The sequence below is a fragment of the Cydia fagiglandana genome, chromosome 14, assembly GCF_963556715.1.
Source record: "Cydia fagiglandana chromosome 14, ilCydFagi1.1, whole genome shotgun sequence".
Lineage (NCBI taxonomy): Eukaryota > Metazoa > Arthropoda > Insecta > Lepidoptera > Tortricidae > Cydia > Cydia fagiglandana.
This window is the reverse complement of record NC_085945.1, coordinates 3,702,655-3,722,037: the sequence shown is the minus strand read 5'-3', so window position 1 is coordinate 3,722,037 and position 19,383 is coordinate 3,702,655. Positions and strand designations below refer to the sequence as shown.

Genomic DNA, 19,383 nt, shown 5'->3' with positions numbered 1-19,383 from the left:
TGCAATGTTTCGTGCCTGAATTGTATATGCTAACGCTATCTTCAAAATTAGAAAACATCGTAAAAACAGTCCTCACTCAAATGCTTTTCTTCTAAGCTCATATCTCCTCGCTCGGAAGTAACTTGCGGATTGGTGTCACTGTTAACAGGATTTAATTTTGTTTCAAAATTCTTCACAATTGGTATGATATTTACCCGTTGTTTGTTCACTCTCATTTCATCTCCTTTTTCACCAGTGATTATACAGGCACGCTGGTCGAAGGTCGACCTTGAGGCCCTGTACAAATGCCTGTTAAAAATAGAGAAGAACTTTGCTAAGAAAACCGAATCGGGGATGGTAAAATGCTGTAACATTAAATGGTCCCCGCCACTTTATGATGTGTACTACACACACACACTGGAGCACGGAGCGCCTTTGCGTGCAGGACGGCGTGATGCCGGAGCGCGAAAAATGTGGCGCATCATGGATGTATACATGCATCTGGTATAGCATGCATCAGGATCCGGTGCCTGAATACTACTGGGATGCCTACCGGAGAGACTATAATTTTCAATTAAACGACCAAGTGGTGCGTGAAATCGGAGAACATGCAACCACGGAATTAAACCGGGTGCTGGCAAGTATATCTCTCGAGATGAGAGCGGTAATCTTATCGATATTGAATACAAGCACAAATATTTCTCGCGTGGTGGCGGCCGTCCTTGAAATGTATGTTTGGAATCAGATTTCACAGGTACCCGCGGCCTCAAGAAGCGCCTACGAAGTTCGTTGAGTGAATACAGAAAAAAAAATTGTCCAATTACTTCTGCTGTGGTGCTGCAATGAATTCTAGTGTGTACAATATTCACTGTTTACATGCCCACCCGACAACAACGATTGCCGAACCGGGAATAAAACGCCCCACAAGCAATGAAGAAGAAGATATCAGCCAAAGTATTCACCTATTGTATCGGAACCTTACCAAGGCATTTGATGATTTTTTTGGCTCCTCGAGCTTTTTAATCACTGAACATTATTTAGCTAGCCGCGTCCGGCTTACAAGACGTTGTCAAACGAAATTTGGAAAGGAGGGAAGTTGGAAATGGAACGCACGCTCACCCAGGTAATACGCCACAAGCCAGCGCCGCCCATTAATTTCCATCAACAACAGCAACAACCTTTGGAGACGTGGTTCAAGCAGCAACAACAATCGGCGCCATTCGGCGCAGCTCCCGCATCAAAACGAGTCACAGATTGCTAATTCAGCATTCATTTACAACGATCATATTCCCGTACAACCCAATCCGGCCGCACGTTTTTTTTTATGGGAGAAAGGGGTACAACAATTATATCAAAAAAGTATCGAAAATTATACAGGCACGCTGGTCGAAGGTCGACCTGTTAAAAATAGAGAAGAACTTTGCTAAGAAAACCGAATCGGGGATGGTAAAATGCTGTAACATTAAATGGTCCCCGCCACTTTATGATGTGTACTACACACACACACTGGAGCACGGAGCGCCTTTGCGTGCAGGACGGCGTGATGCCGGAGCGCGAAAAATGTGGCGCATCATAGATGTATACATGCATCTGGTATAGCATGCATCAGGATCCGGTGCCTGAATACTACTGGGATGCCTACCGGAGAGACTATAATTTTCAATTAAACGACCAAGTGGTGCGTGAAATCGGAGAACATGCAACCACGGAATTGAACCGGGTGCTGGCAAGTAGGTATATCTCGCGATATGAGAGCGGTAATCTTATCGATATTGAATACAAGCACAAATATTTCTCGCGTGGTGGCGGCCGTCCTTGAAATGTATTTTTGGAATCAGATTTCACAGGTACCCGCGGCCTCGAGAAGCGCCTACGAAGTTCGTTGAGTGGATACAGAAAAAAAAATTGTTCAATTACTTCTGCTGTGGTGCTGCAATGAATTCTAGTGTGTACAATATTCACTGTTTACATGCCCACCCGACAACAACGATTGCCGAACCGGGAATAAAACGCCCCACAAGCAATGAAGAAGAAGATATCAGCCAAAGTATTCACCTATTGTATTGTACCTTACCAAGGCATTTGATGATTTTTTTGGCTCCTCGAGCTTTTTAATCACTGAACATTATTTAGCTAGCCGCGTCCGGCTTACAAGACGTTGTCAAACGAAATTTGGAAAGGAGGGAAGTTGGAAATGGAACGCACGCTCACCCAGGTAATACGCCACAAGCCAGCGCCGCCCATTAATTTCCATCAACAACAGCAACAACCTTTGGAGACGTGGTTCAAGCAGCAACAACAATCGGCGCCATTCGGCGCAGCTCCCGCATCAAAACGAGTCACAGATTGATAATTCAGCATTCATTTACAACGATCATATTCCCGTACAACCCAATCCGGCCGCACGTTTTTTTTATGGGAGAAAGGGGTACAACAATTATATCAAAAAAGTATCGAAAATTATAAAGGCACGCTGGTCGAAGGTCGACCTGTTAAAAATAGAGAAGAACTTTGCTAAGAAAACCGAATCGGGGATGGTAAAATGCTGTAACATTAAATGGTCCCCGCCACTTTATGATGTGTACTACACACACACACACTGGAGCACGGAGCGCCTTTGCGTGCAGGACGGCGTGATGCCGGAGCGCGAAAAATGTGGCGCATCATGGATGTATACATGCATCTGGTATAGCATGCATCAGGATCCGGTGCCTGAATACTACTGGGATGCCTACCGGAGAGACTATAATTTTCAATTAAACGACCAAGTGGTGCGTGAAATCGGAGAACATGCAACCACGGAATTGAACCGGGTGCTGGCAAGTAGGTATATCTCGCGATATGAGAGCGGTAATCTTATCGATATTGAATACAAGCACAAATATTTCTCGCGTGGTGGCGGCCGTCCTTGAAATGTATTTTTGGAATCAGATTTCACAGGTACCCGCGGCCTCGAGAAGCGCCTACGAAGTTCGTTGAGTGGATACAGAAAAAAAAATTGTTCAATTACTTCTGCTGTGGTGCTGCAATGAATTCTAGTGTGTACAATATTCACTGTTTACATGCCCACCCGACAACAACGATTGCCGAACCGGGAATAAAACGCCCCACAAGCAATGAAGAAGAAGATATCAGCCAAAGTATTCACCTATTGTATTGTACCTTACCAAGGCATTTGATGATTTTTTTGGCTCCTCGAGCTTTTTAATCACTGAACATTATTTAGCTAGCCGCGTCCGGCTTACAAGACGTTGTCAAACGAAATTTGGAAAGGAGGGAAGTTGGAAATGGAACGCACGCTCACCCAGGTAATACGCCACAAGCCAGCGCCGCCCATTAATTTCCATCAACAACAGCAACAACCTTTGGAGACGTGGTTCAAGCAGCAACAACAATCGGCGCCATTCGGCGCAGCTCCCGCATCAAAACGAGTCACAGATTGATAATTCAGCATTCATTTACAACGATCATATTCCCGTACAACCCAATCCGGCCGCACGTTTTTTTTATGGGAGAAAGGGGTACAACAATTATATCAAAAAAGTATCGAAAATTATAAAGGCACGCTGGTCGAAGGTCGACCTGTTAAAAATAGAGAAGAACTTTGCTAAGAAAACCGAATCGGGGATGGTAAAATGCTGTAACATTAAATGGTCCCCGCCACTTTATGATGTGTACTACACACACACACACTGGAGCACGGAGCGCCTTTGCGTGCAGGACGGCGTGATGCCGGAGCGCGAAAAATGTGGCGCATCATGGATGTATACATGCATCTGGTATAGCATGCATCAGGATCCGGTGCCTGAATACTACTGGGATGCCTACCGGAGAGACTATAATTTTCAATTAAACGACCAAGTGGTGCGTGAAATCGGAGAACATGCAACCACGGAATTGAACCGGGTGCTGGCAAGTAGGTATATCTCGCGATATGAGAGCGGTAATCTTATCGATATTGAATACAAGCACAAATATTTCTCGCGTGGTGGCGGCCGTCCTTGAAATGTATTTTTGGAATCAGATTTCACAGGTACCCGCGGCCTCGAGAAGCGCCTACGAAGTTCGTTGAGTGGATACAGAAAAAAAAATTGTTCAATTACTTCTGCTGTGGTGCTGCAATGAATTCTAGTGTGTACAATATTCACTGTTTACATGCCCACCCGACAACAACGATTGCCGAACCGGGAATAAAACGCCCCACAAGCAATGAAGAAGAAGATATCAGCCAAAGTATTCACCTATTGTATTGTACCTTACCAAGGCATTTGATGATTTTTTTGGCTCCTCGAGCTTTTTAATCACTGAACATTATTTAGCTAGCCGCGTCCGGCTTACAAGACGTTGTCAAACGAAATTTGGAAAGGAGGGAAGTTGGAAATGGAACGCACGCTCACCCAGGTAATACGCCACAAGCCAGCGCCGCCCATTAATTTCCATCAACAACAGCAACAACCTTTGGAGACGTGGTTCAAGCAGCAACAACAATCGGCGCCATTCGGCGCAGCTCCCGCATCAAAACGAGTCACAGATTGATAATTCAGCATTCATTTACAACGATCATATTCCCGTACAACCCAATCCGGCCGCACGTTTTTTTTTATGGGAGAAAGGGGTACAACAATTATATCAAAAAAGTATCGAAAATTATAAAGGCACGCTGGTCGAAGGTCGACCTGTTAAAAATAGAGAAGAACTTTGCTAAGAAAACCGAATCGGGGATGGTAAAATGCTGTAACATTAAATGGTCCCCGCCACTTTATGATGTGTACTACACACACACACTGGAGCACGGAGCGCCTTTGCGTGCAGGACGGCGTGATGCCGGAGCGCGAAAAATGTGGCGCATCGTGGATGTATACATGCATCTGGTATAGCATGCATCAGGATCCGGTGCCTGAATACTACTGGGATGCCTACCGGAGAGACTATAATTTTCAATTAAACGACCAAGTGGTGCGTGAAATCGGAGAACATGCAACCACGGAATTGAACCGGGTGCTGGCAAGTATATCTCGCGAGATGAGAGCGGTAATCTTATCGATATTGAATACAAGCACAAATATTTCTCGCGTGGTGGCGGCCGTCCTTGAAATGTATGTTTGGAATCAGATTTCACAGGTACCCGCGGCCTCGAGAAGCGCCTACGAAGTTCGTTGAGTGAATACAGAAAAAAAAATTGTCCAATTACTTCTGCTGTGGTGCTGCAATGAATTCTAGTGTGTACAATATTCACTGTTTACATGCCCACCCGACAACAACGATTGCCGAACCGGGAATAAAACGCCCCACAAGCAATGAAGAAGAAGATATCAGCCAAAGTATTTACCTATTGTATCGGAACCTTACCAAGGCATTTGATGATTTTTTTGGCTCCTCGAGCTTTTTAATCACTGAACATTATTTAGCTAGCCGCGTCCGGCTTACAAGACGTTGTCAAACGAAATTTTGAAAGGAGGGAAGTTGGAAATAGAACGCACGCTCACCCAGATAATGCGCCACAAGCCAGCGCCGCCCATTAATTTCCATCAACAACAGCAACGACCTTTGGAGACGTGGTTCAAGCAGCAACACAATCGGCGCCATTCGGCGCAGATCCCGCATCAAAGCGAGTCACAGATTGATAATTCAGCATACATTTACAACGATCATATTCCCGTACAACCCAATCCGGCCGCACAGATGCATTCTGAACAGGAACAACCCGTAGAAGGATATTTCCAATAAATTATTCCATACTTGCAGAACTGTATCTCCATTATTTATACTTTTTGTTCACCGCGGAACACAGCCCTCCGCGCCTCATTTTCGGGAAACATGCGCGGCGTGAAAAAGCGAGTACGTAACATTAAATATTATTCTTAAGGAATTAAATATACATGGATTTTTTTTTATAAATTATGGTGTTAAATACACAAACATGTCAACAAATGTACTAATTCCGAACCTTATCTGAATCGTGCTGATAAAGTGACAGCGTTCTCCGTGGCGTATCAAAGGCACTGTTGGCTTTGTAAGTTTGAAGGTTTTAAATTGCATTGGGTGTCAAGTCCCCAGATTGCCCTACTTGCAAAAAGGATAAACCTTCCACCTCAAAAAACTAAATAAAAAGAATTGTGCCAACCATCTCGTTAATAATTTTGATCCTGTAGATTGGGGCAAATGGCTGAAAACTATTGAGATTTTTTTCAGTTCGCATAACTTCGACGCAATTCTGAATGATGATCCCAGTATTGATAATCGTCCTTATGCTATATTATCAACTAGTATATTAGACCAACAAGAATTCCAACCAACCAGAATACCAGCCAGGTACGTAAAAAACAGAATAATCACAACCATTAAATTCCCATCAAAGTAAAACAAATTAAGATCACAACTCCACCATCCTCTTAAAAACTCTTTCGTGAATATAAATCCACTAAATGACCCTTTTTTTTCAGGTTTAAAAATTTATATTTCTACAGCGAAACATCCAATCGCATTAAGGGCAAATGGACACAACCCTTTGTATATAAGTAGATACTTTTATATTTTAAATAACAAAACTTCTAGTGAACCTTTTTCCCCAACCCACCCTGAGTTAATACATTTATTAACAACTTGCATTAATTAGAAAAAAACAACAAACAATCAGATATTTACAAAAAAAGAGAGAATAGATACAAACAACAAAAAATTCCATCGAAATAAAACAAATTAAGATCACAACAGCCCCAATACTAAAAAGTATTAAATTTTCGTCGACAGTAGTTTAGAAATTCACTTTATACTTAACCATTTTTTTATAAGACTTAATTGATATTTCTACAGCGAGACACACAAAATCTTGTATATATGTACTTTTATATTTTAAATAACAAAACTAGTGTAGGTACCTTGTCCTCAACCCACCCTGAGTTGTGAGTACATTCATTATCAACTTGCATATAGAAAACCAACAAATAACCAGATAAAAAAAGCAGAACAGACACAAACAAAAAAATTCCCATTCCCAAGATTTTCAAAGTTAACATAAATTAACATCTCAAACTTGGTGCCCGCCCTTATTAAAAGTATTAGTTGAAGGCCTAACCCTTACTTCGCCAGTAGCTTAGAAAATCACTTTATAACCCCGTTTCCATCAATTGCTATTTCTACAGCGAAACACACCTAAGGGACAAATTACAGCCCAAAAAATTTTGTTGCCGAACCAGAGTTAGAAATGACAGATTTGTTACGCAAGAGATGACGCAACACTTCAAAAAATATAAACCACTCATTATTTGACTTTTGTTATAATTAACAACAACCAAACTAAACAAAAATCAACCAAAACAAACGAATCCGATTAGAAAGATATTCCCCCCACAAAACAATGTGTGAAGTTAAGAACTTAAGATGGCGGAAAACCTAGATATTTTAGCAAGTGCACTAAACACTAAGTGGACTGCACCGATCGGTTGCAGGGAGCAAATGATAAATGAACGAGGACCCCGAAGTGCAAACTGCGCAAGCGCACGTTCTGCGCATGTTTACACATTCCATGTTAGGGATGGGAAACAATCGAGTCTTATAAATCTAAATTGAAAGAACTTGTTACAGTTTTACTAGACTCGCGCAGTTTTTAATTGAAAGTCTTATGAGATTACAAAGGTCTCCATTGCCAGTAGAAAAATAAAAATAATTTTTCATCACACTCGCTCAGTAAATGTGGAATTGCACGCAGGTTTAGCGGGAGTTATAGAAAAAGCGTTCTCCCTAGGGAGTTATGAAGTTTCTAGTGCCATAATTAACAGTTTTTGTCTTTATACTTAATTTTTGTATCGCAAGTGTGACGAAAAACATTGTGTGTAACTCGGGACGTAATAATATTGCAAACTCGAGTCTATAAATCGCTCCGGCAAGCCGTCGCGATTTAACTTACTCTCGTTTGCAATATTCAACTTACGCCCCATGTTGCACAATGAACTATAGTTTGTTACCTATAGTTCGTTTTTTTTAGCATTAGAAAGAACTTGCAAGAAGGTAAGCAATCTTGACATGTCTTTTAATTGAAAAACGCTTTTAAAAAAATCAAAAACTATTACTTATGAAAGCAAAAGAATTGATTCATTATTGTTAAAATATGTTTTTCAATTAAAAGACACATCAAGTTTGTTTACCTTATTTCTAATGCTAAAAAAACGAACTATAATTCAATTAATTTATTTTCAGACCATGTCCATAGTGTTAGTATACATTCCCTTAATATTATGTTAATTACTTAAACATATACTAAATTATATACTAAGCCTCTGGAACCCATATGTACATAGTCCCAGAGTTTCCAGAAGGCGCAAGGCAACTCTAAGATTTAAATGATCTTACTAGTTTCAACATACTGATTACCTATACTCTATAGCAGCCATTCTCAAAGTGTGTTCCGCGGAACCCTAGAGTTCCGCAAACGCAAAGCCTCTGTTGGGGTTCCGCGAAAATATACTTGTAATAATAAGAAAAAAACCAGCTCTTCTATAGGTATATCTGGTCCACAGTTATAAACGAATTTTTTTTATTTGGGGTTCCGTCAAATATTTCTCTTGCCGAAAGGGTTCCGTCCCCAAAAAAGTTTGAGAACCGCTGCTCTATAGAGTCTAATTACCCACTTATTCATAAACGTTTACTAAAGTTGACAAGCCGATAATAATCGTTTGTCCCTTTCCGACGTATAAGTATGACGGAGAAGGAGAAACGATTATTATCGGCTTGTCAACTTTAGTAACCGTTTATGAATAAGGGCGTTAAAACTTAATCAAAGAGCCTACCACGACGTTCGACGTGTTGCCACCCTGTCACACTTACATACGAATTTACAAGTACGACAGAGAGGCAACACATCGAACGTGGTTCGCGGTAGGCCCTCAAGTTCTGAAGAGAGAACTTAAGACTCGAGTCGTTCCCAATTCCCAACACTATTCTGACTTTGTTGGCGTTTGCATTGGCGAAACGGGTTGGCTGAAACGATTGTATACTGGGGGAGGGGGGGTCATAAAAATGTGACGTCACTTTAACTATAATTACTCTAGGACCTAGTTACCTAAAAAGTAATTAAAAGCTATACCTAGACTCTAGGTATAGCTTTTAATTACTTTTTAGGTAGGTACCTATAGGTTAAGGAAGAGATCCCTCATAGGGATAAGTTCACCCTTGTATACCGGGTGTGGCCTGTAATACGAGCAAAAAATTTAACTGTAGGCCGTACTCCTCATACTGACCAACATTTGTTCAGCATCTTTTAAAAATAACTTGTGGTTTGATTTTTAAGATAGGGACTTACTTCATAATTTTTAAAAGTTGTTGAACAAAAGTGTCACTGTTTGAGGAATACAATCTATGTTTTAATTTTTTGCTCGTGTTACAGGTCACACCCGGTATACTACTGTATTTATATTCTATCTGATTACCTGTATTCCTCTATTCCGTACAATAAAGTGTACTTACTTAACGTATTTCAATTATTTAATTCGCTGTACAGTTAAATAACACATTGGAACGATAATATTTTTTATTCCTTTAATTTGCTTTCCTAGTTAATTAGTTATGGGTTATAAAATTACTAATATTTCTTTTTTTTCAAAAATATCTCGCTAAAATAAATTAATAATAGGTACAAACCTACTTAATTCGATTTGCCGATATCGTTGAAAAAATGTGACGTCACACCACGGAGGGGGAGTGGTTAGCCAAACGTGACCAAGTGTTACAATGAGGGGGGAAAGCGTCAAAAAACCTAGAAATTCGTGTGATGTAATGGATGACCCCGTATTTCCGTATAAAAGTCGTACTGTCGATACGTCAAGAAAAAGTTAACATTTTTGCACCTTACTCCTTTGTAAACAAAATAAAAAACCGGGCAAGTGCGAGTCGGACTCGCGCACGAAGGGTTCCGTACATAATGCAAAAAAAAAACAAAATAAAAGCAAAAAAAAAACGGTCACCCATCCAAGTACTGACCACTCCCGACGTTGCTTAACTTTGGTCAAAAATCACGTTTGTTGTATGGGAGCCCCATTTAAATCTTTATTTTGTTCTGTTTTTAGTATTTGTTGTTATAGCGGCAACAGAAATACATCATCTGTGAAAATTTCAACTGTCTAGCTATCACGGTTCGTGAGATACAGCCTGGTGACAGACGGACGGACGGACGGACAGCGAAGTCTTAGTAATAGGGTCCCGTTTTACCCTTTGGGTACGGAACTCTAAAAATTGCCTTAAGGATGGAAGTAATATACTAATATACCTAGGTACAGGTACAGTCGCCATCAAATTTATATCGGAGCGGCCAGAGCGCTCACAAATATCTGAACACGCCTCTATTGTCAAGCGCTAGAGTGTGTGTTCAGATATTTTTGAGGACCTCGGCCGCTCCGATATATCTGATGGCGACTGTGCAGTTTAGCGTCGTCAGCTCATATCACGGTGCACGCGCACTTGAATATGAGCTGACTATGTAAACTCTGTCTACATGTAAAAAAAATATGTAAACGTATCATTAAAGTGGAATGTAATTGTAGCACTACAGTCCATCTAAGCTAACTGTGCAACGATTAAATAGAACTTGAGCTAGGCCAATCTAATACCTTTTAACGAGCAATTCTTGTTTATATGGGTACCTATATTTCGGGGATCTCGGAAACTGCTCTAACGATTTCGATGAGATTTGCTATATGGCGGGTTTTCGGGGGCGATAAATAGATTTAGCTCTTATCTCTCTGGGAAAACGCGCATTTTTGAGTTTTTATGTTTTCCGAGCAAAGCTCGGTCTCCCAGATATTGTAATTATTACTAAACTTCATATTTTTGACATTAAACATTGCCAATTTTTTAAATTGTCAATTAGCACTGTACAGTCAACAACAGAGCTATGAATACAGGCAAAGTGCCAAAAATATGTATACACGACCTTAATGTACAGGCAATAAAGTACTGTATACATATTTTTGACACTTTGCCCGTATTCATAGCTCTGTTGTTGACTGTACCTACTGTACTACAGTGTAGTGCAATGTAGTGCATACTTGAAACGTACGTGTCTTGCTATTTCAGCCGGTCTCGGTAATACAAAAAGTACTGAGGTTGACTGAAGTAGCATGACAAATACGAACGTTTCCGAGAAAATACGATGGAAAACATTATTATGCACCACATCTGTATGATATTTACCAAAGATAATAAAATTATCTTTATCTTTACACTCTTTACTAATATTTTACGCAAAATCGTATCATTATCCAAACGGACTTTAAGCTTAGAGCCATCTATGAGTGTCCACCAGAACTTGTCCAAGTAAGACCTTGCTAAAGATTCCCGACAGGCGTTACATTCGCCTTGGTTACTTTACCAGTTTGCAACAGATGGCAAGCTAATGACTATTGAAATGTGCAAGGCCTGTGCCAAAATGAAGATTAGAAAATTGGATTGGGCCGATTTCTCCATAGAAATAAGTATGCTAGAGTTAGACCAAGAAAAGTCTGCAGCGATTTTAATAGGCCACGCTGTGGATGTGTTATTTATACGTCATAATTTCATAGAAGTTTGACGTTTAAAATATGTAACACTTGCACTGGTGGGCTATCAAAATCTCTGCAGACTTCTCTTGTTCTGTTCTAACTATAGAGTGTTCACTCCATACATAAGTAGATAAAACCCATTTATAATAAGTTTTATACAAGCTTAACGGAAACTTATTAATGATGAGGTTCATGTTTAATAAGTATTTTAGTTTTAAGCAAGTTTAAAACTTATTAATCATACCTCCCATACTACTTATTGCTATTAAGTAAGTAAATCTACTTAGGTATGGAGTAAGTACTCCAAGCTTACTTTTCTCTATTATTGAGGTGATTGCTCTGGGGTCATGTTCAACTTATATGAAAAAGCTTTCGCAGCCCTTTGGTCTATTTGCAAATATTTTTCAACACACGCAGAAATATATTAGGTATTTGCGATATTTTTTTAGTTTTAGTCTAATAATATAAAAGTGGACTTATATCGACCGGGATATGAACCGTGATAACCTTTTGTATTGATATATCGGGAGCTAGAAAACAATACATTAGGATTTCACGGTTCATATCCCGGTCGATATAAGTCTAGTGAAACTAACCGTGAATCATTCAAAAGTGTTTTACAAAATAAAATACACACCGAACAAAAGTTCAAAATTCTGCTAAATATTTGCATGAAATTAAAGCACATCCTCCTGAAGCGATTCATCTCAATAATACTTCACTTCATGTCTATTACTATTACTTTTCATACAGGCGCTTCTACAATTTAAAGCTCGTCTTTAACAAGTTTCAATAACTCATCATCCTCCTCTGTCCACACGTCAGGGTTCGTCGTCATCTGTCCCAGGGCCTCCATCCTCCTTTCCATCGTCACTCTGTCCAAAATATGCTCCATCTTCATATGCATACAATCATTAAAAACCGACGCGTATTCACATATCTCGAAAATCCCTTCAACGGCTTTCAAACATTCCTTGATAGCGCTTCTCAATCGCGCTAACACTTCACTATCATCCCCGTATACCGCTTTATTCGCATCCAGAAGGTTCCTTGGGACTATTTTGTTCTTGACAATGATGGAATTACGTTTTAAAATGCAGGCGACGAAGCATTTGCCCTGCAGGGTTGACTGCGGTACCCTTTTAAGGAATGTTTCGACGTCCGTCATAGAAGCTTTAACTTGCCGCGCGCATTCAGTCAAATTCTTCCTAAACGGTTCAACTTCAGCATCCATCTTGTTGAACTGTTCTAGATGTTCCTCTTTAGTCATCGGCTGGAAGCATAGGACGTCCGCTATCAAAAATACAATGATTGTGACGAAATTCGTGAAAGTACGCATTTTCGTGTTGTGGTTCAAATTCGGTCGTTTCGCTCTGCTTGGCTCCATGCTTTTGTTCATTGTGTGTATTTTTATTGTGTTTTAGTCGGTTAATTGGTTGTTAGCGGCACGAGATACGCTGACGTGTGCCGGTGTGCGGGTTACACATAGTTGCACCAGTTCTTAGGAATTGGAAATGGGCAATAAAGATCTGGTTCTGATAACGGGTATTGCGCGCACTTCAGGGTTTTTAACACGATAAATTAATCCAATATCCTTTAAACCAATGTAAGTACATATTACATGCATATGAACCTTGCACCCTCTTGCACCGGCCGTCTATAGTCGGCTACAGACTTGTTGAAGGCTTGGCTGCATAAAACTATCTTGTATCATGTAATGTAAGTAATAATGTAATACATATTGCTGTATTTAATTTTGTAATACATGTTTTAATCCCAAAACTCTCTTCTACTAAAAAAAACGGACTAGTGCAAGTCGGACTCACCCACCGAGGGTTCCGTACTTTTTAGTTGTAGTTAATAGCGGCAACAGAAATACAGAGATGTGACTTATTTGAAATACTTGTATTTAAAATGCAAATACAAAATGCAAAATACCTATTTTGTATATTGCATTTAAATACCTTTTCAAGAAAACTATTTAGTATTTTATTTGAAATAGCTTTTGGGACCTATTTTCTATTTTCAAAATACAAAATACTTTATAGTAGGTAGGTAATGTAGGTAGGAGTTACAATCTCTTCTGATGTTACAATCCTGGCAACTCTCTCATTCTTTTAACATGGAACTGTTGAATCTGTTTAGTCGCACATGACCACAAGCGTATAGCGAGTGGTTAAAAAAGTGGAATCTTGATTGTTGCGAGGGTTTGAAGGCATAAGAGGAGAACTAACATTTCTGCCCTGGTGAAACACAAACGAGACGTTTTCATCATCATCACACTAACGAGAGGCATTATACTAGCCGTAAAACATTACAAATTAATGCTGTAAAAGTTAGCTGTTAAAAACCATCATCCATACCTACATCCTACCGGTTAATATGAGCAAACAACTAGAAATGTGCACTTTAGATAGAGGATTGATTTCAAAGAATAAAGAGAGTCTTTTCAACTCGGAAATTCCGAGTAATACTTTTTAATTCAGACTAGGTATTCACTACTCAGAGTACCTTTTATCGCAAAGTATTTGTATTTTTAAAAAGTATTTTGAAAATACCTATTTCGAATTTTGTATTTAAATACAAATTCAAAAACTATTTTGTATTTTGCATTTGAAATAGTATTATCAAGGAAGTATTTGTATTTTGTATTTAAAAACTTTTTATAAAGTATTTTTCACATCTCTGCAGAAATACATCATCTGTAAAAATTTCAATTGTCTAGCTATCACGGTTCATGAAATACAGCCTGGTGACAGAGAGAAGGACAGTGGAGTCTTGGTAATAGGGTCCCTTCTGTACCCTTTGGGTACGGAACCCTAAAAAGGAAATAAAATTAAACGAATAAACAATATTTCAATTCATTGCGTCATTATCAGTAACTTGTTTCCCAGAACTACGGTTTGGTATCCATGACTAAAACATGTTTTTACGTTATGCAATAAGGGAGATAATTATATTCTATAGGTATCATGTTGTAGTTTACAGCTTTAATGTTAGTTTAGTTTATTATTGTAATATTGTTCTTAATGAAATGTAATGGGTTTATACCTTAATAAATAACATTTTTATTTGTCTGTCTTTCCATATCTCGGGACCATGGGGTCCCGGACCTTTGGGAGGCGTGCGTGGGGCCGAAGCCAACAGCGCAGAGACCCTTTAATTATAATAATTATAAAATTCCTCATTTCATTCCATTTGAATATATCAGAAATCAGACATCGTTGATTGCGAACCAATGGTACGTACATACGCGATACACAATTATGTTGTAGAAACACATGGCACCATAAAAAGAGTAACTTCCTTATTCATAAACGTTTACTAAAGTTGACAAGCCGATAATAATCGTTTGTCCCTTTCCGATGTATCGGTATGATGGAAAGGGACAAACGATTATTATCGGCTTGTCTACTTTAGTAAACGTTTATGAATAAGGGGGTAAAACTCTACCTCTCAGAGAGAGTACATAGGCTGCCTTTTATATTTCGGGATCTGAATAAACTAGTGCTGCCATCTGCCAACTGAGGTTATAAACGTGTAATTTAAACATTTTGGCGGCAATATGAAGAGAAAAAAGTTATGACTCGACCGTGTTTTGTTTTTAATTGTCATTTGAAAAAATATCGCATCGGCTACCACGGAATTGACTCGCGAACATTTTCGAGGGATAATTTTTTACAGTTTTAGACACGGCCTCAGTCAACAACAGTGCATCGATGAACTTTTTTTTACTTTTGAAGATGAAGCACCATCAAGGACGAGTATTTACCGCTGGTTTGCAGAGTTTGTTCGTGGCCGTAGTTCGCTTGTGGACGAGTTTCGCAAAGGTCGTCCAAAATCAGTGGTTGTTCCGGAAAACATTGACTCTGTGTGTGAATTATTATTGCAAGACCGTCATATGACATATCGAGAGATTGAGGCGTCCTTGGGCATTACTGGGACCAGCATACAAACAATATTGCATGAACATTTAGCAGTCAAGAAAGTTTGTTCGTGATGGATACCACATAATTTGACCGGTGCTCAAAAACAGGCTCGGCTGGATTGATGCAAAGATATGCTAAAAAAATACAGCGGCAGGGCTTCAAAACATGTGTATGATATTGTCACAGGTGACGAATCGTGGATCTAGTCGTATGAACCGGAAAATTAACAGCAGTCGACGGTGTGGGTCTTTCAAGTTGAACCAAATTCAACAAAAGTGGTTCGTGCACGAAATACTGCAAAACAAATGATTGCCTGTTTTTTTGGAAAAACCGGGCATATCGCAACCTTTCCTTTAGAAAAACGTAGAACAGTTAATTCTACAACCATTTGTTTGCCAGAGGTGATTGAAAAGGTCAGGGAAGCCAATCACCGCAGACGGATTATACTACTCCACGATAATGCGAGCCCCCACCAGTCGGCACAAACATCCGCCTTTTTAAAAGCTCAAAATATCGATTTAATGAGTTACCCGCCGTATAGTCCTGATTTGGCCCCTAATGATTTATTTTTGGTCCCGCACATCAAGGACAAACTGCGCGGTTAGCGTTTATTGACACCTGAACCAGCGGTCGATGCGTTCAAAACGCCCGTTTTAGAGGTATCCTCTTCGGAGTGGTTGAACTGCTTTAAAAATTGGTTTAATCGAATGAAAAAATACGTAGACCTCAAAGGAGAATATTTTTAAAAACAATAAAGCCATTTTTGTTAGTATAAAGTCATTAATAATTTCAAATCCCGAAATATAAAAGGCAACCCTCGTATTGCAAGTATAGGGTACTTTCCTACTAGTCAAACCAGTTACTTTTTTAGAACTGTCAAAACGATTTGCTAATATGGAATTCATATGAAACATTACATCGTGACGTCACGGTCAACTCACCTACCTACCTACTTTTTATATTTCTATCCGATTTTTTTAAATATAACTTGTGTTTATAAATAACTCCTATCTGTGTTTTTCTAATAATTATCGGGTGCTTTATTTCATGAATGGTGTAAAATAATTTATTTTAAATACAGTATAATACCCTATTATTATAGCTAGCTCGGACTAAAGTTATATTAATATAGTAATACATTTATTACTATATTAATTATGACTTAAGTACCTAAATGCATACTACATTTTTAACCCTTTGTAACCCATCAAAAACATAAATGTAAAAAAGGAGAGCCAAGTTCAATACAAAAATTATGCTTGGCTGTGGGGTTCGCCGCAAAAAGAATGGAGATTTAAATGAGTGCCAAGTTCTATGCAAAATCCAAATATGTATTTATAGGAACAAAATAACATTATAAACAAGTATTTTATTTTATTTTTTTATTTTATTTATTAGGAAAACTTACAGCTTGAGTAACAAGTTAGGTAATAACATAGAAACAGTAAGCCAATTACAAGTTTCCACAGGTAGAAACTGTATAAAGTATATAGCGTGCGAACTTACAAATTTAATAAATAATACTTACTTACAATTATATTTTGCTTAACATGGAGAATAGACTTACACAGTGGACGAGAAGAACAAAAGAGAAATACTAATATATTAAAAAAAAAAAAAACGACAGAAGTAGGTACATAAGTGTTAACAGTGGGAGAAGTCTTGGCTCATTAGTTTGCGTATAGAACTAAAGCTGTCACAGAACAGATCGATGAAATCATGATGTTTGCAAAGCTGATTGAAAGACCTAGAAGCTCTTAGAAGAAAGGAGTTTTTCCTGTATTTACTACGAACAAAGGGAATATGGAACGTTTTTTTGGTGCGACAAGGTATGCGTGAGGGGACTGAGAGCATCAATTTCGCTAATAGATCAGGACAGTCTACATAGTTCTGAGCAATTTTCATAATGTAAATTACGTCAGATATATTACGCCGGATATAGAGAGGTAGAAGATGAAGTTTGGTACAATGCTGATTATAACTTTGTTTTGGAATTTTGAATTTAAATCTCAGAAAACGAATAAACTTTTTTTGGATTCTTTCAATTTTTGAAGTATAGATGTCATAACAGGGGTTCCATACCTGAGAGGCATATTCTAGATGGCTTCTTACAAATGCACAGTAGACAATTTTAATTGATTTTAATCTTTTGAGGTTCTTGCACGATCTTAAGATAAAACCAAGTGCCTTAAATGCTTTATTCACTATTGAATCAACGTGCCGATCAAAGATCAACTTATTGTCCATTACAACACCCAAGTCTCTTATTTCACTACACTTGGAAATAACCTCATTTTTTAACATATAGTTAGAATTGAAAACATTACGCTTCCGAGTAAAGGAGATGGTGAAACATTTGGACACATTTATATCTAGTTTATTGATAGCGCAATAATTATCTAGTCTACAAAGATCTTCTTGAAGGTAAGTAGCGTCAAGGGTGTTATTGACTACTCGGAAGACTTTCATATCATCCGCAAATAAAAGAATATTTGAGTGTTTAAAGCATTGGGAAATATCATGTATAAAGATGGTGAATAATAATGGTCCAAGAAGAGATCCCTGGGGCACTCCTGAAGGGATTTCCACCCACGATGATGAGAATCCGTTCAAGACAACCGCTTGAGATCTGTTCAATACATAAGAGGAGAACCATCGAAAGAGGTCACCTCTTATACCTACTGATAAAAGTTTTTGTAATAGCAAATTATGGTCGATGCGATCGAACGCCTTACTGTAATCTGTGTACACAGCATCGACTTGGTCTCCACTATCCAGGCTGTTTGACAGGTAATCATTAAATAATATAAGGTTGGAATCAGTAGATCTTTGTTTAAGAAAACCGTGTTGAAAGGGACAGAATACATGTTTAAGAGAGGCATACACCTGGTTATAAACCACGCGCTCAAGTAATTTGGCTACAAGACACAACTTGGATATCGGTCGATAATTCGCAACATTACTCCTATTCCCTTTTTTGTGAATAGGTGTAACGAAAGCAGACTTCCATAAGCGCGGCATGACTCCCTCTGACAGTGATCTATTAAAAAGTATAGCTAGCGGATACGAGATGCTTTCAGAGCAATTTACAAGGAAAACAGCTGGAAGATGATCAGGCCCGGCGGATTTGCTAAGGTCTAGACTTTTAAGAAGTTTCATAACATGGTCAGGCTGGACTTCGATGGACGCAATATCAGCAATAACAGAAGTTGCTGGCTCATCAAGCGGGTAAGACTGAGAACCAGGTGAAGCATTATTGGTTAAGAAAGTAGAGTGAAAATAGTCGCTGAATAAGTTGCTAATGCCTTCACCAGTGTCCGAGGTAGAGCCAGAGTAAGACATCGAGGCAGGAAAAGAGGATCCCTTGTTATTATTTTTCAAAAAAGACCAGAAATAACGCGGATTGGTTTTTAGCGAGTCTTCAACTTGATTTATGTATTTGGAATAGCACTCTTGTTCGAGTAGCTTGACCCTATCTCTAAGTAATTCAAAAGTATACTTGTCTGAGAGGTTATTGTAAGTCTTAAACTTTTTGAAATACTTATACTTCTCCTTTATTACCCGTATAAGCCCGCGACTGAACCAGTGTGGGTAATTACCATTATTACCGTTTTTTTTAGGCACGTACTTATCTCGCAAATCATATATAGTGTTGTAAAAACAATTGACCGCCTCTTCGACGTCACCTGAGCCTAAAACCGCGGGCCAGTCGTAAGCCCGCAAATCTCTGTTAATTGAAGAATAGTCAGCGCGATAAAATGCAAATATGGTACGCTTAGCGGTAGTAAGTTGTTGGAGTTCCACAAAAGACATGGTTATGCATAATGCTTTATGGTACGGGTCCTCGGGAACTAGTGGGTCGATATGTCGCAGTCGGATCGTATAATCCGCCGTATTACATTACGGCTAGCCGTTTTCAAAAACAGGGGCGTTTTGAAATGCGG

At 39.0% G+C, this 19,383-nt stretch overlaps 1 protein-coding gene across 1 annotated transcript; it reads right to left on the bottom strand.

The window, feature by feature from the left end:
- Positions 1-12,237: 12,237 nt before the first annotated feature.
- Positions 12,238-13,086, bottom strand: LOC134670497 (uncharacterized). Its single transcript, XM_063528316.1, has one exon. It carries the CDS (start codon positions 12,907-12,909, stop codon positions 12,277-12,279), a length of 633 nt encoding a protein of 210 aa, XP_063384386.1. The 5' UTR covers positions 12,910-13,086; the 3' UTR covers positions 12,238-12,276.
- Between the last annotated feature and the right edge of the window lie 6,297 nt (positions 13,087-19,383).